Here is a 27,299-nt window from a genome sequence, read left to right as displayed (position 1 = left end):
ATGCAAAATCATCCAGTATTTACTCTGCAAGCAAAAACATAAATGTATCTGCACCCCTTTCATTGCAACATGGTTTGTCCAGGTGCAAAGTTCGGGTGGGTACACATCAGATGATCTGTCGTCTGATCCCGTGGATTGGAGCGACATTTCATACACATTATCTCATGTGTATGCACTACCACACGCTCCCGCCTGTCGTACATCAAGGTCATCCCATTTGATGCACGGTAGATGGGACGGCCCAGCGGCTGACAGCATGCAGCGGAATGCGGTCATGAACGATATAGCATGCGATCGGGCACTATATCGTTCAGTGTGTATGGCTGACCGACATAGCATCCTGTCAGTCGTGCCGCCGCCGAGATACACATTGTACTGATGTGTAACCGGCCTAACTTGCTCTTTTTGCTTTTGCTTTCCACTCAGAATAAGCACCAAAGTAACATACAAAGTATGTAGATAAGAGATTGTGCAAGAAAGGCAAGAAGATCATTTTATCCATCTCTATTTTTAGGTTTCTTTCAGTGTGACTATAAATGCGACAACTTGTGTAGAACAAACACGGCATATGATAATAAAGCCTGTGGGTCTTCAAGAAAGTCTGGAGATTGAAATTCATTCGGAGTGTACTTGTTCTTGTACGGCAGAGGCTGAAGAGGAGAGCAGCGAGTGCAGCCAGGGAAGTGGCACGTTGGAGTGCGGTGTTTGTGTATGTAAACCTGGATTTTTGGGAACCCGTTGTGAATGCAATGAGGCATCTCTGAACAGCAGCTCTTGTAAGGAACTGGATACATGCTCTGGACGAGGGGAGTGCTTCTGTGGACAGTGTATCTGCAATCCCTCTGTTTATGGAAAAGTCTACGGACAGCGTTGTGAATGTGACGATTTTTCATGTGTGAGGCACAGGGGACTTATATGTGGAGGTACACTTTCTTCAAATGCTTTAACAGAAATATGTTCCCATAGTCTAATAAATATTGTCCAATGGAGTTGTCACAACAACTCATATTACTCAGGTAAAGTTATAATGTAGAAATTGTTGAACATGTTCACATCTGCAGAACGTTGACATTTCACAATGTTGACATCTAAACCATCTACATGTGAAATGGGTTGCGGGTTAGGTAGGGATGGTTAGGCTGCGGGGGAGAGGTCCGGATTAGGGATAGGGGTAGTGTGTTCACCATCGCCGATAACTCTACCGGAACTCCATGCCAGCTGATCGCTGGACCACAGGACAGCGTCAGAGCCGTCGATGGTAAGTGAAGCCCAGTACCACTGGAATTGTTTTGTCAACATTCCATCAGTGTCGACATGATAAAAGTTTACATGATCATATGCTCAGCATGTCGACATTACAACTATGTCGACATTCTCATACTGACATTATGAATGTCAACAAAACAAGCCCAACCCAATTTGCCCTACCTAATACTACAATACACTGTACATATCATCCATGTATGTCTTCCAAAAATATAAAGGAATGCCTTTTATGTTTTATAGCACCTGTAAGATACACACAGTGATGGCACTGGCAACCATTTTGTGGGTTGAATCAATAATAATGAGAAGAAACCTATCAATTCTGTATGAACCTTTGCCTCAGGAATGTTGGTCATACATTTCTTCAGGGCTGTCACTATATCATAATGAATTGAATTTGGAAATTACAGTTGTTTTGAAGATAGTAATTTATCAGTGACTCCTAAATGATACACTGCAATATGTAACAAATACATCTAAGGAACAACAGAAAAATAGGTTTATTAGATTAAGGGGTCTATTTACTAAGCTGTGTTAGGAGATAAAGTGAATGGTGATAAGGTACCAGCCAATCAGATCCTAACTGACATTTTTCAAACACAGCCTGTGACATGGCAGTTAGGAGCTGATTGGCTGGTACCTTATCACTGTTCACTTTATCTCCTAACACAGCTTAGTAAATAGACCCCTAAGGAGCCTATGTGTCAAAGCTTAATGAGAGATAAAATTGTGAGATATAAATCACCAACCAATCAGCTTCTAATGGAGCATACACACGGTCAGATTTTCTTCAGATCTGAACGATAACGATTTCACAAATCGTTCAATCGTTCATATCTGAAGGAAAATCTGACATGTCTGAACGATGAACGATGCGCGTTCCCGATGGTCAGATAACGATATCTGACATCTGATGTGTTTGCGGTCAGATTTGGACGATTCCATTCATTTTAATGCAGTAAAAAATCGTTCATAGTTCAAATCGTTCAAATCATTCAAATCGTTGGTCAAATCGTTCATCAAATCGTTCAGATCGTTCAATCGTTCATCTGACACATCTGACAAATCTGACCGTGTGTATGCACCTTAACTGACATTTTATAGGCTGTATTTGAAAAATGACAGTTAGGAGCTGATTGGTTAATACTTTTTCTCTCTCAATTTTATCTCTCATCAAGCTTTGATACATAGGCCCCTTATTTTGATATTTAACATGATTCAAAAACGTTATCCTGTAGCGTTCAGTCATCGGTGTACATATGAAAGGTCTGTATCACACTATGAACACTCTAAAATAGAATGAGCTTAGTACATTTAGCTTTTATTCATATAGCGCCTTATTTTTGTCACAGCGCTGTACAACACGCGTGTCCATCTTTCTCAGAAACCAATTAACCTACCTGCACGTTTTGGACTATGGGAGGAAATGGAGCAGCTGGAGGAAACCCATACAAACTCCAAACATATAGTACTACTCTGATTGAAATAGGGATGTGCGCCGGACTATTTTTGCCGGATTTGGTTCTAATTCGTCATCCGGATTTGGATTTGATAAACTGCAGTGACTGGCTTTGGATTTGGATTTGGATTTTTTACAGAAATTGACAAAAAAAGCTAAAATCACATAAATATTTTTTTTTTTATTCCTAGAGTATTATTAACCTTGATAACATTAATTTCCAGTCAATTTAGACCACCTCACAGCTTATAATATTGTTTTCACCATTATTGACCAAAGGTTGCAGTGAGCTGACTTGTTACTAAGCGACACAGACACCGCAGTTTAAAGCACATCTATGAAACATTGCCACACAGCAGTGGCAGAAATGAAAAGTAGTGCAAGATGGAATTGTCCTTGGGCCCTCCCACCCACCCAGTGGGGTACGGCCATCAGAGTCACAGCACTTGTTTACACAGTGGGCTACGGCCCAAGGAGTCACAGTGCACAACCTTATTCACATTACACCACACTTAGTGCCCCTGATTCACATTACACTATAAAATAGTGCCACTTTTACACAATGCCCACAATAGTGCCCCTTTTACACAATGCCCACAGTAGTAGTGCCACTTATACAATGCCCACAGCAATAGTGTCCCTTACACAATGCCCCCAGTAGTGGTGCCCCATATGCAGTGCCCTTAGTAGTAGGGCCCCCTATGCAGTGCCCCCAGTAGTAATTCATCTTGTAGTAGTGCCCTCAATCGTTATGCCCCCTGTAGTAATGCCCCCAGTAGTAGTGCCCCTAGTAGTATGCCCCCATTAGCAGTGCCTCCAGTAGTATGCCTCCAGTAGTAGTGCCCCAGTAGTATGCCCCCATTAGCAGTGCACCCATCAGCAGTGCCCCCATTAGCAGTGCCCCTAGTAGTATGCCCCCTTTAGCAGTGGTGCCCCCAGTAGTATGCCCCCAGTAGCGCCCCCTTACACACACAAATTAAAAAGAAAAAAAACTTACCTGAATCGCCGCTCCTGCCACCATCTGCTCTGCTCTATTACGCGCTGCTCATGAGTGAGCTCCAGCCGGCTCCCTCCGTGCAGCAGCCAATGAGAGTCTGTGTGACTCTCATTGGCTGCTATTACAAACACACAGCTGCCGCTGGTGGCTGTGTGATTGTTTCTGTGTACGGCAGAGCGCTATCACAGCGTTCTGCCCTACACTAGTGGGGCCCTGATGTCGGATTCTCTTGCGAGAATCCGACAACAGGAGGCCGCCGTTCGTCCTCGAAGGGGGATCCGAGTCAGGCGGGGAACACCCGAACAGTGTTCGGGTTGACTCGGATCCCCAATGTTCAGAGCGGTTCGGATTCCACAGAATCCGAACCGCTCATCTATAGATTGATATAAAAACCATGACTCCAGTGCTCTGAGGTGGCAATGCCAACCACTATGCCCCTGTGTCATATTACTCAACCATAACTTTAGCCATAGCAACAAATGTTGTCATACCCCATCGAGTCTTGATTTTTGCCAACTGTCCAATTTTTATTACAATCAAAGAGACATGGCCTTGCTATGGCAAGATGGTTTGGTGTCATGGCTTGTTCGGGGACATGGTCTAGTGCATATTTCCCGTAGTTTTGGCATATAGGTATGACACAAGCAAACATGGGTACAGTGGGAAGTATCGCAGTGTGGGATTTGGGTGGATCAGGTGCGAGGCTTATTGTGTCCTGAGTGAAGGCTCTTAAATGTTGGGTCGGGAAGATGTTAATATGTTATGATCCAGCAGCCAGATAAAAATTTAAGTATCTAAACTAATCTTCTGTCTGGCTGCAGTTTTATTAAGTCAGACAGCAATCAGCAACAGCAATCACTGTGTATATGTGTGTGTACAATATATACCCTTCCTATATATGTAGTTTAAGCAATTGCTGCAGACTGGGTACAGAATGTATTAAGCCTTAGAGATAGATAAAGTGGAGTAGTTATTCAAAGCAACCAATCAGCTCTTATCATTTCAAAGACAGTGCTAGATAAATGTCAGTTAGAAGCTGATTGGCTACTTTGGGCCTGATTCACACAGATTCTCGTTAATCAGGAATTTGTGCTTGTGCAGGACCCGTTCTGTGTATGTGCAGAATGGGCCCTGCGTAATCGCACACAGCCCCTGCTATGCCTCTGCCTGATTGACAGGCAGAGGCATTTAAGGGGCGGAGACAAACGGTGTTCCCGGAAACGGGAGCGTCGTCCCCGTTTTCTAGGAATGACAAGGCCAGGATTCCCTGGCCTTGTAAGCCTGCCTGAATGCGTAAGCTGAGTCTTAATTCAGCTGTCCAGCGACGTCCACCAAGGTCACGATGGTTATCCCAGCCTTCCACCTCGGTCGCCGTGCTGGGAACGCAAATGCAGCAGGGGGTGTCAGACACCTCCTGCTGCATTTGTATATTTGCAAGGGCGAAATTGCAAAGCTGCTTGTGTGAGGCTTTGCAATTGCGTCCTCTGTTGAATCAGCCCCTTTATCTCTCTCCATGACTTGATACATCTCCCCCCGGGAAGGATATAATAAGTGTATTCCACTGTTGGTGATTTGGGATAAGCAATTTGAGTGGGTGTATTTGATTCTAGTAATGAAGCAAAGCAGAGCAATGACTTGGAGGTGCGAGGTCACAATAGTTTATTATGTAGCACTATACAGCGGGGGAAATGGGTCAGTATACAGCGGTATGTCATTCCATCACATCTCCTAATGCTTCCTTTGTAATACTATGTGACTTTGCTCAGTCACATTTCCAATACTGCCCCTTCTACATTTCCACTTCGATCACTGCGAGCACAATAATATCACGTTGTGCCTCTGCTAATGCTACCAGGGTAATTGTATTGTACTGTTATAATTCTACAGGTCATGGAGACTGTGACTGTGGGGAGTGTGCCTGCCACAGTGGGTGGATTGGACAATACTGCAACTGTACAACAAGTACTGACTCCTGCATATCTGAAACTGGAATCCTTTGTAGCGGGAGAGGTAAATGTGAATGTGGCAAGTGCACCTGCAGCAGCGTTGGGGTATCTGGCAGTACCTGTGAAAAGTGCCCAACTTGTGGCGATCCGTGCAACTCAGCAAGGTACATTTTTGTCTCAGCCCTCTGACTATAACTCTCATTATAATGCTCAAGACAGAACAATAGTTATGTTCGGTTCATTTCCCTGATTGTATAGCATTGTAGTATATATTGATATAATAGAAATAAAGGCTAATCAATATTTAATCCTTATTGGAATGACAGACATGATATGCATAAAAATTATGTATACTTTTCGATATTTGCATTAATATTCATATATGGCATAGTAAACATGCCCGATATTTAAAAGGGCAGTGCTTTTACTAGCCATGTCTGGGTAGTAAAAGCACTGCCTATTTAAATATTGGGCATGAACACGAACAAAAGTGTTGGGTTTTACAACCTGACACTTAGTATATAAATATTTATTAATGTTGGTCAGCACTAACTAGGCATTTGTTATACCCCAAGCTGCTATTCACATTTGAGGTTTCCCTAACCTCGGGTGTATATGGTAATTTAAACCTGAGCCGTAACTAGACATTTTGGTGCCCTGCGCCAGAAAGAGCATTGGCGCCCGCCCCCTTTTCAAATAGGAACATAAGACGTGCACCAGAAAAAGTGGCTTGGCCTCATGGGTAAGGGCCATGACAAATCTGATTTGTCCCAAATATCAGTGGTGGGGAGATCCGTGTAAGTACCCTGTGCCTGCAGCTTTACTCACCAGCAAGGGTACTCGAGGTGTGCTGGTAACACCTGGGTCAGGAATCGGTGACTGTGTCCAGGGCTGCCATAAGAATTTGTGGGGCAGATAGCAGTGTGTACTAAATAAAAGTTGATGTGACTGAAGATGCTTGGGAAGTCAGCCAGAGAGGAGATAGGGGCACCCAGGAGTGAGAATGATTGGTTATAAACAACAAATTGACAGACCCGAACAGAGTGCGCTGCCCTGCAGTGCCCTGTGCCCTATATCAGGGCCGAAACTAGGGGGGGGGCTGATGGGGCATGTGACCCGGGTGCAAGACTTGAGGGGGTGCCGGGGAGAGGCTGCTGGTAGAATTGGTTGCTGCTCTTGTGCGTTTGGAGCCGCATTCCCGGCCTGGAGAGGCACAGAGCCACCGTCAGTCTAATGTGGTGCTGGTCGCAAGCCAATCAGTGCTCATGTACCGGCAGCCTCTGTTGATGAGCTCCAATTGGTCCGCGAGTGGCACCACATTACAATGACGTCAGTACTGACAGTTACCCAGCGTGTGGCAGCCCCATCCCGCGCCACCCTGAGCTCACCCACCGCACGGACCTGGCAGGTAAGAGAATGGAGATGGGATCTTACTGTGGCTTAATGTAAAAGAGGCCTTACTGTGGCATAATGTATATAGGGCATTACTGTGACATAAATGTATAAGGGGCATTACTGTGGCTTAATGAATAAGGGGCATTACTGTGGCATAATGTGTTGTAAGGGGCATTACTGTGTTGCATAATGTAAGAGACATTACTGTGGCAAAATGTGTTGTAAGGGTCATTAATGTGTGGCATAATCTGTTTTAAGGGGCATTACTGTATCACAAAACCACACACTATTTTCTTACTCTATGTTTTATTTTTTGGGGGGGCGCCAAATTATAACCTTGCCTCGGGTGACAAATATCCTAGTTTCAACCCTGCCTATATAATGGTGCTCCTTGGGAATATCAATAGTTTATGTCCTGGTGAAAACCACCTAATCCATGGGATAATGTTTTATGGCTGTAGGATGGGTGTTCTTAAATGAATAATCCTTATGTAAAGTCAGTCTGTAGGCAACTACAGTTCCCTACAGATTGACTTTACATAAGTATTATTCATTTAAGAACACCCATCCCACAGCCATAAAACATTATCCCATGGATTAGGTGGTTTACACCAGGACATAAACTATTGATTTTCCCAAGGAGCATCATTATATACATATAGTTTAACAATATCCTTTAACACATTCGTAGCCATTGTTTAAATTGCTTAGTAATAAACCCCAAGGAGTTCAAAGGGGCAAAATAAGTATTTATAAGTCCCCCACCAGTAGTTTATGCAGACGGGACCAAAGGAAGGAGATGGGGCAGTGAAAAGATAATAATGGACTAGTGTGATGTCATCAAGCTCCACTACTCCCCAGTCACTACATACAGAAAATCCTAAAAAGCCAGTGGATGTGTGAGAGTGCTAAAAGTGCCCTTTCTCCAACTTCCTGGCACCTAGAGTCTTGGTAGAATCCTCGTTTGAAACCAGGGAGTCCCTAGCTTTAAAGTTTGTGTTCTTACAGTACTTATATTATGGTGACCAGTGTAATCAGCAGACAATAAATTCCCACACATCAGAAGTCAATATGAAGTCCAGAAATGGCAAAAGATCTCCATCCTGGTTTCAAACGCAGGGGCATCATCATTTGAAAGGGGGAGTCACGTCATTCAAATGATTTAGCCTCATAGGGCATGGAAAATGTGGTAAAATCCTCGGAAATGCAGTTTTCTGGAGTTGCACTGAATTTTTCATATGTACTAAGCAGTGGAATGCTTCGGCACGGTGGGTAAGGCCATCTTCAGGTGGAGTTACCCAAAAGGGCCTTTTATCGGGACGCTCCGCTTTAGAGGGTTCCAATTAGATACCTCCCTCCCCCCGCGGCCTTCTGGATGTCCCCCTAGCCGGTGGGCATCACAAAGGACAACTCTTAGTGGGAGAGCTGTCCTTTGCAATATAAATCTAATTTCTAGGTACATACCGCGGTAATCAACAGCGGTATGTACCGGAAGAGAGGGGGGATATACCACAACGCGCATGTGATGCTTAGTACATCCCACCCTTACTGTTTACAGTCTGGTGATCACCCTGCACTGGGCCAGGGGAATTGGGGAGGGCACGAAAAGTGCCCAGTTGACCCCTATGTACTTGGAGGCACCTTTATATTTTTTATTTTATTTGGTACCAGTTATTTATATAACGCACATATATTCTGTAGCGCTTTACAGAAAATATTTGGGCCATTCACATCAGTCCCTGCTCCAGTGGAGTATACAGTCTATATTTCCTACCACATGTACACACACTAGGGATATATACATATATATATATATTGTGATTACTTGAGGTAATTAGTTTGGTAGATTGGTGTCAGTGGTGCAGTGATTAGGTGCACACATGGCATTCCAGTAAAATAAACGAAAATGGTGCTTTACTTCCAGCATGGAAATCAGGAAACAGAAATAGAAAATAACAAACAACCTAGCCCTTGTTTAGGCACTAGCTTACTTCTTGAACCCTCTCTATCAAGGTGCAGCTAGTCTGCCAATAAAGTCTCTGCCTGCTTCTCTGTAGGTCTATTGCTGGCTCCAGCCTGGCTTGGCTTGACTGCCACAGATATACAAACACTATCAGTCTTGGTGGCCTTCCCAGTATTCTCCAGGTATAGCCCTGGCTTCCTCAGCCTGCAGCCCAGCTGCTTAAATGTCACACAGTCTGAGAGGTTTATGGTCCCCCCTTGCCTCCTGCAAGGTCCAGACACAGGCCTCCTGGCCCCCAATGGCTTGCTTAGCTTCACTGGGCTCTCTGGCTGCCACAGTCCCACATAGACTGGCTCCAGCAGCAGCCTGACTGGTCTGCCTTCTCATCAGCCCACACCTGAGCTCTCTCCACAAGGCACCCACAGGTGTGTCAGAACTCAGTATTTCTACCCTGTGTGGGAGGATCTCTCCAATCCCACACAGAATCTGCTGCTCACCAACGCCATCTCTGGTGATACTGCCACAAAATATATATTTGTCAGTAGCCAAATAATCTACTAATATATTTTTGGAGAATACACAAACTCCACACAGTTAAGTCCAGGGTTGGAAAAGAACCCAAGACCTGAGTGCTGTGAGGCAGTAATGCTAACCATTACACCATCCATGCTGCCCATGTGTGATTAAAGTGAGTCACATCTTTCAAATGTTCCTTCATAGTTGTTATTGTGTGGTGCAAATTTTATTATGAAAAACTATGTTTAAAATCCTTTTTTTTGCTGTTTGATATATGACCAGTTTTAAAAGTGTCAAAATAGGATCAGCACCGGGAAAAAAAAAGCTTCTACAGCAAAGGGGTTAAATGAGTTATTATAACATTATACAGACTAAAAGTACCTATAGCCAATCAGAACATTTACAATATGCCGATGCCGATATCCCGAAAGTGAACAGGATAACGACGTCGGCATCTCGAAGCGCTGGAATCCCAATCGTCCGGATGGGTAAGTAACTGCTCTGTCCCCGGGGAAGGGGGCGTTAGGTTTAGTCACCCCCGGGGGGAGATTAGGGATAGGCACTCCCGGGGAGGGTTAGGGTTAGGCTAGTGGAAGGGGGGGGAGTTAGGGTTAGGCACCACTGGGGGGAGGTTAGGGTCAGGCACCCCCCCCGGTAGGGTTAGGTTTAGGGTGCGGGAAGGGGGGATTAGGGTTAGGTACTACCGGGGGGAAGTTAGGGTTAGGCATCCCCTGGGGAGGTTAGAGTTAGGGGGGAGGGGAAGATTAGGGTACTTACCTACGGCTTTCGGGATTCTGCACCAGGCGGGCTTCCAGTGTCGGGATTTCAGCCGCCGGCATATCATACTGATTCCTTATTTTTATGTGTGCGGGGTTAGCAATACCCTCTATTTAAACTGCAGCAGGTGATCCTAATTTTCCTTAAAGTAGCTTGAGTGCTTTGAATATGTCTTTCTGTTTCTTGTGATTAACATTTGACGTAAATAAAAATGATCTATAGGAAAAACTTCAGATATTATATTCCTCTTATTTACTCTTAGTAACTTGCTGCAGGATGTTCTTCTTCAATTGATCTGTAAATTAAAAGCACTCATCCCTTGTCACACAGGACCTTACGCTCAGAATACACTGCAAGCAGCATTTTCTGAGGGTAAGCGCTGAAGTGCGACCTGGGACGAGCGTTTCTCAGTCACTTCAGAACTGTCAGTGTGACAGCCCTATGAACATTAGCACTTTCTAGCTAGAAAAACGCTGGAAACTAGAGTCTTAGGGGTATATTTACTACAGTGCAGGTTTTTAGAAGTGGAGTTGTTGCCAATAGCAACTACTCTTTCACATAAACACATGACTATATTTTAGAATGGGCCTTATACATATAACAATAAAACTGAATGCAATTAAATCCCTCTATTCATGTGTAAAGAGAATTTCCACCTACAACTCATAATAATATGTGTTTTCATCTGGCAATCTATGTGCCAGAGATAGAATTTATCTAAGAACTACCATTTATAGGGAAAAATAATTATATATATATATATATATATATATATATATATATATATATATATATATATATTAGATAGAATGATAGATATATATTAGATAGATAGATATGAGATAGATATTAGATAGATGGATACGAGATAGATAGATATGACATATATAGATAGAAAGATATTAGATAGATAGACAGGTATGAGATAGATAGATATTAGATAGATAGATAGATATGAGATAGATAGATAGATATGAGATAGATATTAGATAGATATTAGATAGATATGAGATAGATAGATAGATAGATAGATAGATAGATAGATAGATAGATAGATAGATATGAGATATATAATAGATAGATAGATAGATAGATAGATAGAATGATAGTTAGATAGATAGATATGAGATAGATCAGTGTTTCTCAAACTTGGTCCACAAGCCCCCACACGGTTCACGTTTTGTCGGTCACCCAGCAGGTGCACAGGTGTAATCATTACTTACTGACACATCTTTAAAGGTCCACAGGTGGGGATAATTATTTCACTTGATTCAGTGTGGAGACATGGAAAACATGCACTGTTTGGGGTCCTGAGGACCGAGTTTGAGAACCTGTGAGATAGATAGATAGATAGATAGATAGATAGATAGATAGATAGATAGATAGATAGATATGAGATAGAATGATAGATAGTTATGAGATAGATAGATAGATAGATAGATAGATAGATAGATAGATAGATAGATAGATAGATAAGATATATAGTTATGATACATTGATTGATTGATAGAGACAGACAGACAGACAGATTTGTATCTTCTGCACATGTGCCATTTTTCAGAAGTCATCAATAGAAATATAGCATTGCTGGCAAAGTGAGAAGCTTTGGTCGCAGTGTTGGAGAAGCCGCAGCCTGTTTGGGGCAGGGCAGCATCGGCCTATGTCCCAGAAAAAGGGGGCATGTTGGGCCTGCTTGAGGCCAGGTTCTGCGGTTTCCTGGCCCTGGCAGAGGAGCTTCAGCTTACTCAGATGGCCGATGGTTGCCCAATGGTGATCCGATACTGCGTCCTCAGACGCAGCAGCGGATCACAGAAGCTAGCAGGAGGTGTCTATGTACACAAGACGCCTCCTGTGGCTTTAGAATATGTTAGCATCGCTGCGATGCTAACAGCGTACAATAGTCAGGCCCACAGACTTACTAGTCAGAAAAAAACATGTCAAGTAAAATAAGGGTGAGAATATTGAAAACACTATTTTGTCCCATAATAACTAATATAGCAGATCTCTTTTTCTATTAATGTGTTGCTTTGAATATAGTTTTGATGAATACTGAGCCTTCAGGCAGTGACAAGAGCAAGGTCAGGAGTCAGGACATGACATCTGAGTTATAAAATATGATTATGCATGAGATTCAGGTATGATGACTGCAGTGCAATTTATCATCCTGGAGCATCTGACTCATGTAGCCTGCAGGACTGTCTGAATGGAAGGGCAAAAAAAAAAGAAATGTTAGACAAGGGGGGTTTGATAAAGTTGTTTTCAGGACAATGAATATTATATGTATCTGGAATGTGCACAGCAGAACTCTTGACTCTTTGAAATCAGAATTGGTCTAATACCTATATGTTTTATTCATTGCTCCTCTTGACAGGCGGAGATAAATTAACTGTTGGTTGCTCTTTGCAGACCCTGTGTTGAGTGCCATCTGTTTTCAGAAATGCAGGACTCTGGGGCATGTGTAGAGACATGTAACCTCCTGGATGCCACACTCAGCCTTGATGAAGGTTTGTAGCTTTTTAACTACTACCTATTAGATTAGTAGCACATGATTGACGGACTTTGCATTTGCAATTGGCAGCATTTGGATAGCAGGAAGTGGGTAGTTTTATGAAAACTTCTCAAAAAGGAGAAGTGGAGATGTTACATATGGCAACCAATCAGATTCCTGCTATCATTTTCAAGAATGTACTTAATAAATTATAGGTAGAGTTTGATAGGTTGCTATGTGCAAACCTCTAGTGTTCATTTTTAGGAAAACTACCTTGAGCAGAACTGCTGGCTCTTCTGTACTTGTCACACTGGTAATTCTCTCTATGCATAAAAATAGAATTGTACCCACAGCCTCACCCACTGAACATGATCATAAGTAATCTGACTACATGGTTAATTAATCTTATAGCAAATACATATTCAGCAAAGCTTTGCTACAGCTCATTATATTAAAATGATTTTTTTACAGTGTAATCACCTCAACACAACTAGGGGTATATTTACTAAAGTGAGAGTTTTTAGAAGTGGAGATGTTGCCCATAGCAACCAATACCTGCCCGCCGGTATCCTGACTGTATCCCGTTAGATGGAGTATATTTACTAAGCTGTGGATTTTCAATACACTCGATTTTTGCAGATTTTGTCTGCCAGATTTAAGAGGGCAATAATATTTAATGTAAAATAAGACCAATTTTACATTGATCATTATTGCCCTTTTAAATCTGGCAAACAATATCCATTGCTTAGGTGCATAGCATCTGCAGGGGTCCCATGGGTTTATGGTCCAGAAACATATAAAATAATTTTTCGGCAATGTGATAGGCTAAACCAGTGCTGGCAGCTGCCAATCATTAAATGTGCGGACAAACAGAAGCACAACCCTGCCCACCACCATATAACTGTACCCAAGGATGACAGTTAAGCACAATTTACTTAATTCAATAATTTTTGCTGAGTTTCTCAATAAGAATCTTTTGGCTTAGAGGTACCGTGGAAAAAATGCTGGTACTAGTCTAGGGTGCCACGATTCAATAAAGTTTGGGAACAGGCTTAGTAAATATACCCCATGATGAGGTAGCCGTGCAATGTAAAAAATATTATAGAGTATTATATTAAAATCCAAAATTCTAGTTCTATATTTGAAACATTGATAATAAATATTTCTTATCATTGCATATATTTGATAACATTTAAACCATATATATACGTTAATCTATGCTTCAGGTGTCACCGTAGCTCATAGGTGAGGATCTACCCCAGGTCATATTAAAGATTCTGTCAACATACAGCTGCCACCAAACAGGGAGAAGAACATTACTCAGAGAGAACTTAACCATAAATAACTTTTTTTTCTAGAAGCGAGTCAAATTACACGGAGCCAACATTCCTTTTTGTTCTTTACTTAACTGATTCCAACTGTTGTGGCAATGTATTCCAAGCCTCGCATAGTGAGAGGCCTCCTTGGGGTCTCACTATCCTTTCATATAAGAATTTTCGTTCCTACTGCAGTGTCGTCAGGTAACTGGAAGTAATGGAGAACATACTGTTCCTTTTTAACAAAAATGAGACCATTATGTGCCTCTAGTTCTTTGCAAGTCGCATTGTAAAGGCCTGCAGAAATGTGCAGCCATATACCTGTGGACGAGTATATTAGACGGTCAATGGTGACTGACAGATCCAGGATGTACTTAGACAAGTATAATCTAAGCCAGACATAGGTATCTCCCCCTAACCAGAGTAAAATACAAAGAAATATTGAACTTTCCCTGGCAATTTTGTCCGTGTACTCCTATCTCAGGCATTGGTGAGCTCCTGCTGACATGACAATCCATCACGTCTGCTATTTTGATGTCATGCATTTTATTCGTCCTGTCTCTTTCCTTTCTCTTCCCTTCAGATTCCTCCGAGGATAAATCTATTTTCTGTGCCATGCAAGGTGAAAATGAATGTGCTATTACATTTAGGATGGCGACGGATGAGCAAGGAAAGAAAGTAATTTATAACATACGCCAAAATGGTAGGCATTTAATATTGTCTGTCAGAGATTATAATGTGAGGAGTGAAAATGTGACAAATAGTCGCAGACTAGCAAAATTGTTGGCAAATACAATACAGTCATTTGTATCTTATCTCATTTACTGCTGACCCAGAGCACAGAAATACGTTTTTATAAACAATATATATTATCAAATATATGCAAAGTGGGTGTATATAGAGTATGTGACAAGAAATTCATTTAATACACATTTTTAGATTAAAATGAAATAGGATCTACCTCGTGAACTGTTGTGTTATGTTACAATTTGGCGAGTGCATAGACACTTTCACACGTGTGGATTTATAAAAATAGATTTGTAGTATCTGTAATCAGATAATTTGTATAATCGCTTGCTTTGATTGAAGATTGAAGAGTTATTGATGTGATAACAACAGTTAAAGACACTCCTGAAACTGGTTCCCTCAGTGTCGGACTGGAACATGAAGGGCCCACCAGGGGAATGCAGTGGTAGGGGCCTGTGCTTAATGGGTGTGGTCATCCACCAGAAGGGGGTGTGGCCAGCCACCTCAGATGCTTGGCTAACCAATGGCCAAATCTTGGTGTAGTTTCTATAGAAGTAAACCAAGCCCCCATGCTGATCAGTGGTCCTGCTCCACCCGATAACTGACCATCTAATAGAGTAACAATCTATAATTTCAGATCTAGAACCTGACAACTAGAGGAGGGGCTGGGCCTACAAGCAAAGGGGGTCCACCAGGGATTTCCTCTGTACCCCTGTTGGCCAGTACAACCCTGGGTTCCCTGTGCCCCCACTTTTTATTCCCCCCCATTTCCTGTTTGTCCCCTCTTCCCCCACCCTCTTTCCCTTCATCTCAACTGAGAGGGAGCTTATAGTAATCTAATGATGATGTATCTATATCTATATGGTTCGTTTGATCAATAGAAAAGTTTGTAAGGGATAGTTGAGAGTGCCAAGAGACAAAAGATTTATAGACGTGAAAACAATAATGTACAGTCACCATTCTTCTTTAATCAGTGAGGGGTATTTACCATGGTTGCTCAAAGGTGCAAATTTCAAAACCAATCAGATGTTCACTTTTATTGTCTAATTTACTGTAGACAGGTAAAAGCTAATTGGTGATTAGGTGTTAAAGATTGTGTACATATTTTCTCCTTTGGGCAGTGTGTATAGTAACTAATAGTAAATAGCCTTCAAGGACTGCCAGCAGACTGAGGAGAATGCAGTGGTTGACATGAGAACTGCAATTCTATCTATGCCAGGCCATGCATACCCATTTGCCTCAAAAAGGCCTGGCGAAGCATTAAGTTCAGCCTTACCAATGCCAGCCAGTACTGCTGAGAATCTGAGCCTCGTTCGGCTGCCCCATTAACGTTTTACTGGTAAATTGCAGCAATAGAATATTTTCTATTGCAAATGCTTATTAAATAGAGCCCGTAGTCTTTGGACGCTGTAGCTAGTGACTGTCCCCATTAAGGCCACCCGTGGTGTTAATATTACATGGATGTGTCATGAAACACACTTGATTCGTGTCCATACCATACTGCACAGCCTTAGGACATTCCCAGCAGATGCTATAACATATTTCTTACTAATCACCATTACTCGATCACTTAATACGTGTTTGCTCGTTGAATACCTGGCTGCAGCAGCATTTTTCTGGGGAAGTATTGTGAAATGTATTTCTGTAAATCTCAGCCCTTTGCTGGTATTGTTTGACATGGCGTCCCATGAGTAATCATCAGTCTGCTCATTTGTCAGCATTTCCCAGCTGTCGTTTAAAGCTAAGGTGTCATATGGCAGGCTGATCAATTTCTACAGCACAGAAATGAGACCCTTTGAATCTGTGGAATGTTTTGCAGCCATCTCGGTCCCTGTAGAACGCCGGCTCTAATACATCTTTTTTTTTTTTTTTTTTTTTTTTTTTTCCTTTTTGTAATTGGTTATTCTACTACAGAGGTATTCACACATGGGTTCTTGTAGCAGCTCTACTGCATCAGTTCTTATGTAAAATGCTGGCCTTAGGATCAATTTCTATGACAACTGTCTCTGATTTTTAAAGGGACAGAATACTGTTGTGAGTGGTCTATATTAGTCCATAAGTGGTGACTAGCTAGCTATATGTTAACTAACTCTTTTGGCTGCATAGCCACTTCAAGTGGCCCTGAGCCATGGATAGAGCACGGCTACTATTGGACATTTGCTCAGGTCCTGCTGGTACCTCAACTGCTGTCGCCATGCATGCTGTTTCCAAAGCTGGCTTGGGGTACTTAAAGCCCTTTTGTGGGGAGAAAAAGACTGTAGTACAGAGGTGGGCTCACTTATACCCCCTTTTTACACCAAAGTCCTGGGTCTGACCTGGGATTTGGAATTCGTTTCCAACCTGGGACAGACCCCTTTCACACTGCGGTGCCAACCTAGGTTATGCTTGAGTCGGCACCGTTCACACCGGACCCTGGTCTGCAGTGGACGCTTGGAGATGATGTAATCTCCAAGCGCTACTGAAGCCGGCCAATCAGATAGCATGTGGCACGACCCGGGTTATCGTGACCCGGGTCACGCCATTTACACTGCAGGGTGACACGGGAACGACCCGTGCCCAACCCTGCAAGTTGCTCGTGCTGGATCCCCGGGTCGCTGGACCCTGGTTGAGCAATTTCCACAGACGAAAACCCGGGTCAGTGTAAAAGGGTAGAAGTGTCTGCCATCAGGTAAAACAATCATGGGGGGAGGTTCTAGACTTTTCCTTCAGGGGGAGGGTAGTAATTTAAAATCAGACAGCAGATCTTGGTGGCGTTATAACACAGAGCTGCTGCCCACCATTCTTCCTAATCAGTCTACAGGTCTGGGTGCATAATCCATTCATTTACCTCTCCTGCAGTGCCTTGCTTTTTCTCAGCATGCTGTATAGGCCATGTGACAGCAACCTGCACTCTGATAGGTGGATAGTTTCAGTCATTCATCTGCCAATGCAGTGTGCTATTGGGTGTAATACTTTGCAGTCACACACTGCACAGGGGAGCTGATAAGCACTCAGAGTAGAACGCTGCATGACCTCTCTGATTGTGTTGGAGCGGCCCAGCAGATACTTTCCAAGACCTCGGCCTACAGATTCTCTTTATGCATTGTGCTGCAGGCCCGAAAAAAAAAAAAATTGGCAGCAAACTACATTGTTTATTGTAAACAGTATAATATTCCATTGCAGCGTACGCAGTCATACAGTAAAATAAAATCCTTCAGACATTGAAATGTGTTTCCAACGCACAAAGTGTAATATTCAACATAAAAACAGTAGGTTACACGCTGTGATCTAAAGACAATTTAGCGCAAAGAAATTATACAGACCCAAGGTACAGTTATACATACGCACGCGCCGTGGAACCAGTTACCGGCATCAGCAAGAAACCTCCGTCAACAGCATCAGCAAGAACACTCCAGATTGAAGTCTGTACGCACATTTATTCCATTGCAGGGATTGGGAATACAATAGATAAATTTGGCATGATTCCATTGGTTCTTCTTAAAGTTGTCTTGGTTACAGGATCATTTATTGGACAATTTCAAATGGATACAAATGGTCTGCAACCTCCCTTTGTATCCTTTTCCCGCCGCATGCAAATCTAAGCTGCTAACATTACACAGTACATTTTAGTGTTTTAACTCTCTACAGTCCATAAGTTGAGAATGCATGTTGCGTTCTTCTCACCGATGATACCAGAAAGCTGTTGAGACAGAGTAGATCAGTACGACACTAAACACAGTTTACTTATCATGTACTAAACCTTAGTTGTAGAAAACAGTCATTTCTTTACACGCTGGCATTGTGAATGAATCATGTAATAATAACCCTTTTGCGCTACGGAACTATTGCTTTAAGTGTATGTATGCAAGGGAGAACGACACTAAATAGCGTTGTGCGTCTGGGGGTCTGTGGGGTACTTAGCAAGCAACACTAAGCTGGAAAGGTATCTCTGAGTCGGTATTAGTTGTGTAGGGATCGGTAAAAAGCTGAACGTGCTAATAATTAGCTATTTTGCATTGTGCACTGTTTAACATCGCGTGTATGTGTTAAAGTGAATGCAGGGAAAACACCACTAATTTGCTACTTTTTAGTGCTGTTCATATTTAAGTCTGTGGTGATTTAAATGTGTTGGAAAGTCATTTTTAATTATGTCAGACACCGTCGGTATGTGTTTGGGGAAGATTGTTAAAAAGCTGGCCGTTCTACTTATTAGCATTTTTGCGATGTGTTTTGTGTACTATGTGGTTTTGACAAAATGGCGCTGTGACCTATTTCTAAGATGGAGTCTTGTCGCCATTCGCAAGATGGCGTCGCTCCAATCTAATTTTAAAACTGATTCTGTCTCAGCCAATTATCCAGCTTCGACAGTCCACCCTTTGATAGCAACTAACATACTATCATACACTGGTCTTACATTTATTTTAGACTTACATTTTGACATATTATTTTAATGTTATAGTATGGGATGGCACACAGTGGTTCTTAATCCATCAATAACGTGTCTCTAGGAGGGGACCTAAAACTACCTTTATACGCGGATCCTGGAGGATCATGGGAAAGGTGTGGGAATGCACAAAGGAAGTCTTGTGGGGGAGATAGGGACTTACATTATTTGAGATGGTTTTAGGATAACATTTTAATACATTTTATGCATGTCTAAACATAATACATTATATGATGGTATTTCCTAGTTCAGGGTTGTAATGCAGTTCTATATTTACCTCATTATTCATATTGTCATTACTGACCACCATCATAATTTTGTTGTTCCGGTTTACCTTATTTTTACATCTTCCACACTTCAACACAGTAGGAACACACCTGACACATATGCCAATTATTATGATGACAACCAGTATGAGGATCAGGAGTTTACCTATGCTTGTGATCATTTCCTGGACCCACTCTCCTAGACCTGAGAATCATTTCACTGGGTTCAACCATGAAACCCATTCCTCTACTTTCTCCTCTACTTCAGCCACTGAAGCATTATGGTTCTTCCAAAATTCCCATTTTAGCTGCAGAATTTCATCCATTTTCCAGTCTATCAACTCCTTGGGGTCGCTGGTATCATTGGTGACATAAGTGCAACACTTCACTCCAAATTAGTTAATACTGGTCTGTGTTGAACCAGTTCTTTCTTGTATGCTTGTAATTCCCTACCTGTATACCTGAAGGTGTCATCATACATCTCGGTGATATTATCTATCAATTTAGCAAGATTTTGGATATATCTAAAATTTAGTGTACCCCGAGCGATCCTGGTGGGAGCCAATGCTACTAAAACTTGAAAGCCAGTTGTCTCACTAATTAACTGAGTGGCTTTATGCACATCTCCAGATATCATATTTCTTTTGCCTCTGTGTTCATACTGCGTGTGAAGATATGGTGATGGTGTGTTTTTATGAATACCAAGCATTTCAACATGTGTGAGGGTCATAACCTCTTAACAATTACAGTACTAAGATTGGTCAGACACTCCCCTGATTGGCATAGCACTCCTGCTCCTGACTCCACTCCATCAGCAAATGCCATCAGCTCCCATCTCCTCTATCGGTCCCCCGTCACAGAAATCAGATATCCCCGAACAAACCAGGATGATGGAAACTCTGGAAGAGAATATGAAAATGAACACAGCAGACCAGTCCATCACCGCAGCACAGACCTGCAAATTTCTTTAGCTCAGGTATCTCGCTACAACCTTTTAATCCTCCCGGAACATGCTCGTGATCGACAGGTCCAAGTTTTCAGCCTTGTCTCCACCTTGTTTCTCCACCGGTTGGTTGACCTTTTTACAGTGAGTGGAATGGACCCAGGTATCTCTCTTGGCCACCTTCAAAGATGTAGTACTCATCAGCAACACCTGGTACGGACCCTCCCAATGATCAATCAAACAACCTGAGCGTAAAAAAATTCAGATCATAACAAATTCTCCAGGTTTCACAGTTCCACCCTTTCATGACAGTTTGCATCAGACATGTTAGAAAATAACATTTTCACTTTCAGTTGTTCTTACTCATCTTCATGAGACACTGCACAGTAACCTCATTATCATATTTCCACATGAGGCTGCCTGTCAAACAGTATCTCAAAGGGGGACAAATAAAAAAGAATAAGAGAGTCTGGGGTGATCTTGATATTATTAATACCCACCAACTTACACCTGTTTGTTTTTGGGTTTTTTGTATTCGTTTATTGAATGTAAATGGTGGCACAGTAATTTGTATAAATGACGTGTTGAACAAAATTATTCAATCGTATATCAACTGTAGACAGGTAACGACATTTGCCACAGAATATATAAGTAATTAACAATCAAAAACCATTTAAAATGTGAGTATAGTGGAATAGAAAAGGAATTAGTAGAGAGTAGAATAAGGAGGAACTTATATGAGGGGGAGGGAGGGAACAGAAAACAAAATAAAAAATAATAAATAAATAATAATAAAAAAAAAAAAAATGGGGGGAGAAGTGTAAGAGAATAAACCACAAGTAAATAGTGTATTCACATATAATTATATGAGAAGCTTTGGGACTAAGCTAACCAAGGCCTGGGAGAGGTGAATTTTGAGAGGTATACCAGGGATTCCATACGGTATGAAATTTCCGAACAGCATTGTTTTGTAGACTGGTGATATATTCCATATTTGCTATAAACCAAATTCTGTTCATTAACTCCTGGCGGCTGGGAGTGTGTTGAACTTTCCAATTACGAGCGATTTGAAATTTGGCTGCGCAGGAAATATGAAGGATTAGTTTATTTGTAGTGTTGGGGATGGAATCGATCGGAGCGCAAAGTAGAAGAATAGCTGGGGTAAGAGAGATTGGAATGGTAACAATTTGGGAAAGTAGGGTACGGACCATGTTCCAGAATGGGACAATCAGGGGGCATGACCACCACGTATGAAAATAAGTTCCGAGTTGACCGCACCCTCTCCAGCAGAGATTAGAGGTGCTGGGATAGATCTGATGTAGACGTTCTGGCACTAAGTACCATCTGGTATATACCTTGTATGAGTTCTCGTGGATGGCCACACTGATGGAGCATTTAGAAATAGTCAAGCGTATAGTGTCCCATGCTTCTTCCCCAAGAGAAAGGCCAAGATCTGATTCCCAAGCCTGCTCGTGTGGTTCGAGCGGAGGAGGCTTCAACGCCAGTATGAAGTGGTAAAGGTGCGAAATAGCTCCTTTGTCATTAGGTCTGTACATGCATAGTCTCTCTATAGGTGTGGGGTTAGGAGGGGAGCGAGTGGAGGGATTCGAGCTAGCAAAGTGGTGGATTTGTAAATATTGATAGTGAAGTTTATTGGGAATTTTATGTTTGTCTTGAATGTCCGCGAAGGATCTAGGTGAGGATACTTCAACTATATGGTGAAGCCTAGTAATGCCTGCTGAAATCCAGGGGAAAGCCACTGTTTGAGATAGACCAGGGGGGAATGCAGGGTTGTTCCAAATAGGGATTAGAGGGGAAGGGTGTGGAGAAAGGTCTAGTTTTTTATTAAGGGAGTCCCAGTTATTAAGTGTCAGTGCTATAGTGGGGAATAGAAGAGCGGATCTAGGTCTATGTTTACGGGGCATCCAGGGTAGATAAGAGACTGAGTGTACATCCACTAAGTCGCTCTCCAAATCAACCCATCTCTTAACATGGCGGTTAGAGTGCCAGGCGGCCAACTGACTTAATCGGGTTGCATTATAGTAGCGGTGTAGTGAGGGTAGCCCTAAACCTCCGTCCCAGGAACGTTTAGTGAGTATATCTCGACGAATTCGGGGTTTGCGGTAGTTCCAGTTGAAATTACAAAGTGCAGTTTGAAGTGTGTTGAGGGTGTGGGAGGGAATAGGAATAGGGAGAGTTTGGAATAGGTATAATAGTTTGGGGAGAATGTTCATTTTCACGGCGTTGGTACGACCTACCCAGGAGAGAACGTGTGTTTGCCATTGTTGTAGGTCTCTCTGGATTGAGCTGATGAGGGGGGGGTAGTTGGCTTTATATAGAGATTCATAGGATTTAGTGATGAATACTCCTAGATATTTGAGGGAGTCTTTTTTCCATATGAAATTAAAATTTGACTGCAATAATGACTTCATGTTGCTGGGTAGATGTATAGGAAGGGCTTCGGATTTGGTATGGTTAACTTTGTAACCAGACAGGGAGCCATACATAGAGAGTTCTCGAAACAGATTGGGAAGAGAGGTGAGTCGTTTGGTTATCGTAAAAAGTATATCGTCTGCGAATAGAGATAGGGTATATTGAGAATGTTTAACCTTGACTCCAGTAATATCGGGATTGGCCCGTACACAAGAGGCGAGTGGTTCAATAATAAGGGCAAATATGAGTGGTGATAAAGGGCATCCCTGTCTGGTCCCATTTGTTATTGAGAAGGAGTCGGAGAGCAGGCCTCCAGCTGAGACCGTAGCGGAGGGATTGGAGTAGAGGGCTTGGATGGCTTGTAAAAACTGTCCTTGGAATCCGAATTGGCGCAAAGTTTGGAAAAGAAAAGGCAAGGAGACCCTGTCGAAGGCTTTCTCCGCGTCCAGAGCAAGCACCAGAGAGGGGAGTTTGTGAGTATTAATATAGTGGACTAGATCGATTGTGCGTCTGGTATTGTCCAATGCTTGCCTGGACGGGACAAAGCCCACCTGATCGGGATGGATTAATGAGGGAAGGAGGGGATTGAGTCTATTTGCAATTACCTTAGCAAAGAGCTTTAGGTCAGTATTAAGTAGTGAGATGGGACGGTAATTAGTCACTAAAAGGGGGTCCTTATTAGGCTTCGGGATGACGGTTATAGTAGCTCTAGTTGTGTGCGGGTGAAATGAGGAACCTTCTAAAATACCGTTGAAAGCCACAGTAAGATGAGGTATCAAGGAGGTTTGAAATGTTTTATAATAGGACATTGGAAGACCATCGGGACCGGGTGCCTTCGAAGACTTTTGTGTTTTGAGAGCTGAAACAATTTCTTCTGCAGAGATAGGGTCGTTTAGCGCGGAGGAGGTGGCGGTATCGATTCGAGGGAGATTACAAGAGGCCAAATAGTCCACGGTTGAAGTGTTAACGTTAGTGTCATTTGTTGGGGGGAGATTGTAGAGGCGTTCATAATAATTTTTAAATAAGGAATTGATGGTGGATGGGCTATAGTGGCTGGTGCCGCGGTCGTCATTTAATGCAGGGATAGCAGTCCTGGCCTTCCGAGCCTTCAATCTATTGGCCAATAGGGAATCAGCTTTGTTGCTCTTTTCATAAAATTTTTGGTTGAGCCAGCGTAGGGCCTGTTCAGTCTTTTCAGCATTAAGGGCATTAAGGGCAGTCCTAGAGGAGGTCAGTTGGGCGTATAGTGAATTAGAGGGAGTACATTTATGAGCAGTTTCAAGACGTTGAACCTCTGCAGTCAGGGATTTTACTTGGGACCTGCGTTCTTTATTTCTAAAGGAAGCATAATTAATGATGTGCCCATGAATAACAGCTTTATGCGCTTCCCATACCAAAGGGGTGCAAGTAGGATCATTGTTTAAAGAAAAATAGTCCTCAATAGCGGACTTCACCTTTTCCTGAAATTTTGGAATGGTAAGCAGAGTTTCATTTAAACGCCACGGGGGTCGTGAGGGTGGAACATCAAAAGAGTCGGAGGACGCGGTGACGATGGAATGGTCTGACCAAGCGTTAGACAAAATAGAGGAGTCAATAAGGTGTTCACTGGCTGATGTACTACATAAAATAAGATCTATTCTCGAGTAGGACTGGTGGGGTATCGAAAAGAAAGTAAAATCCTTGGATGAGGGATTGAGGGCCCGCCATGTATCAAATAGACCCGATTCACGGAGGTGGTTGTTTAGAGAGCGGGTTGCTGGGCAGGGTCGTGTTCTGGTAGTGGTAGGACCTTTATCGAGCTCGTGGCTAAGAACTGCGTTGAAGTCTCCTCCAACAATGAGGCTACCTATCCTATATTTGTTTATTTTAGAGAAAACAGACTTGAAGAATGATGATTGATCTGAGTTGGGAGCATATATATTAGCAAACGTGCATTCTAAACTGCCTAATTTGCCTGTCAAAATAATATACCTCCCGTCTGAGTCTGTATGTACTGTGTGTAAAGAGAAGGGGATTTTGCTATTAATCAATATTGCTACCCCACTGTGTTTTGATCGACTAGAAGAATAGTATGCGGTGGGGAAACTTTTAGTGTGTAGTGAGGGATGTGACTGCGCTTTAAAGTGGGTTTCCTGGATCAGAATAATCCCAGCCTTGAGATCTCGGATAGTGCGAAAGAGCGATGAGCGCTTCTGAGGGGTGTTTAAGCCCTTGGAGTTAAGGGAGGCAAAAGTTAGCGACATTTGTCTGGAGTGTAATACTCAATATGGATAATGTAGGTGGAAGATTCCTTATTCGTTGAGAGGGAAAAAGAAAATAAAGACAAAGGGGGAGTAGAAAAATAAATAAATAAATAAAATAAAATAAAAATAAATGAGAAATGGAGAGGGGTTAAAGGTGCGGAAGACAAGGGGGAGAGAACCGGATGGGAATTCCCCGTGTCCAGCAGGGGAAAACACACTCGGAGAGAGGGACTAAGTAGTCCAGGAAGGTAGTAGGGAGGGGAATCCGAACTACCTTTAGGTAACTAATTAAGATATGTTAGAAAACAAATAATTGTATGTACTGAAGAATGCTGAGTATGTGTAGAGGAGAGAAATGAGGGTGTCAGAGAGCCTTGGCCCTCCATTTGTGGTTGTGTAGTAAAGATAAATGAAGGCCTAATGATGATTGAAGTGATGTCAATGTGAGTTGTCAGAGGGGGGGGGGAGAGAAAGCATACAGTAGAAAAGCCCAGAAAAGGGTATACTTATCAATTACAAAGTCAATTATAACTGGATATAAAACATACATAAACATTTCAAATATGTTAGTCATATATTCCTAGAAACAAAGAAAGAAAAGGATAATATTACTCGCGTGGGACACACAAGCGAAATCCTGATAAGCAAAGTTTTCCAGTAGTTCCAATGGAGTGTTAAATTACTAAAGATACCACTACAAGAAATAAAGTTGACATATAGCCAAAACGTTCTACTATGGATCAATAGAACAGGTAAAACAACTACAAATATCTTAACACATAGTGATATGACTTAAGAAAAAGGATATGAGATGGCCATCTAGGTAGAGATTCAGGACCAAGATTAGGATCCCATGGCGGAAGAGGGTAGTCTCCGCCCAGCAGTAGTATGTTTCTCAGGAGAGTGTCCAGGTATCGTGAGTGAACCCAAATGGGAATAAGAAACAACATGTAACTTTAGTCATATTATATGTCCTCTGAAGCGGTTGGTGAGGGGCCGGAGTCTTCCAAATGGGAAAGAAAGTCTTTGCCTTCTTTAGGGTTTCTGACGGTAATTGTTTTACCGTTGAAGTCAACTATTAGTTTGAAGGGGAAACCTCATCGATAACGTTTACCCCGTGCTCTTAGTGCTCTCGTTAAATCTTGAAGTTCTCTACGTTTCAAAATTGTAATGGGGGCTAGATCTTGGAAAAATTGTAATTTGATGTTGTCATAAAGAATATGGGGTTTTCCACGTGTCGGGGCCAAGACTTTTTCTTTGTCCTTAAAGCTTAGGAAGCGTATGACTACATCTCTTGGGGGTTCACCTTCTCTTGGTTTAGGTCTCAGGGCTCGATGGGCTATTTCAACGGGCAACTGATGGGGGGTTAAGTCAGGGATAATGAAGGAGAACATATTATGGAGATAAGTCTCTAAGTTATCCGGAGACACCGATTCTGGAATGTTTCGTATGCGGAGATTGTTTCGTCTTTCTCGATTCTCCAGATCCTCATTCTTGGTACGGAGATCAGCAAAATCCTGGACAATGTGATCTATGTCCCTATGAGTCTCATTTTGGAATTTTTAAAGGGTGTCTTGGCGTGATTCTAATTTAGAGGTTCTTGTAGAAAGTGAGGAGAGGTCTGATTTGATCGAGGAAACTGCTTTATCCAACTTGGACTCTAAAGATTCTTTAAAATCTGTAATAAGGGATCGCAGTGCCATAATGTCCTCTTTTGTGGATAGAGCTGAAGAAGGTGTATCCTCTCCCTCCACATGGGGAGGACTGGGGGAAGGAGGGTCGGCAGCCGCCGATGACATGTCGCCTTTAGGGAAATGTTGGGAGATATCACCACCCACACGTTTTCTGGTATTAGTATTTGACCTGTTCATAATGACGGTGAGGGGGAAGGTAGTTAGGGGTAAGTATGATGGCTGGAAAGACTCTGTGGGCCTGATTGATTAGCGATAGAGGACCCGAAATAGTGGACGTATGCAGATATGCACAAAGTGTAATTGTGCGGCCTTTGTCTAGAAAAGAACCACAGGAGGGCACTGCTTCAATACTCTCAGGGGGTCATTGCTTCAAATTGTAAACACATTTATTTCAGTATCATAAAGCGGTTTATAGGCGGCAGTGAAG

The 27,299-nt window shown here is 42.4% G+C and overlaps 1 protein-coding gene across 2 annotated transcripts in view; it reads left to right on the top strand.

Moving 5' to 3' along the window:
- ITGB6 (integrin subunit beta 6) overlaps window positions 1–27,299 on the top strand; it is a 124,456-nt gene that overhangs the window by 78,818 nt on the left and 18,339 nt on the right. For both annotated transcript variants that reach the window (XM_088474806.1, XM_088474807.1), the window contains exons 10-13: window positions 515–923; window positions 5,610–5,832; window positions 12,726–12,823; window positions 14,707–14,826. In XM_088474806.1, the coding sequence (XP_088330932.1) occupies window positions 515–923; window positions 5,610–5,832; window positions 12,726–12,823; window positions 14,707–14,826 (850 nt within the window). The remainder of the gene's footprint in view (window positions 1–514; window positions 924–5,609; window positions 5,833–12,725; window positions 12,824–14,706; window positions 14,827–27,299) is intronic.

Source organism: Taudactylus pleione, unplaced genomic scaffold (assembly GCF_031769625.1).
Source record: "Taudactylus pleione unplaced genomic scaffold, aTauple2 ptg000156l, whole genome shotgun sequence".
Lineage (NCBI taxonomy): Eukaryota > Metazoa > Chordata > Amphibia > Anura > Myobatrachidae > Taudactylus > Taudactylus pleione.
The sequence above is the reverse complement of the archived record's forward strand: the minus strand, read 5'-3'. Positions and strand labels throughout refer to the sequence as shown.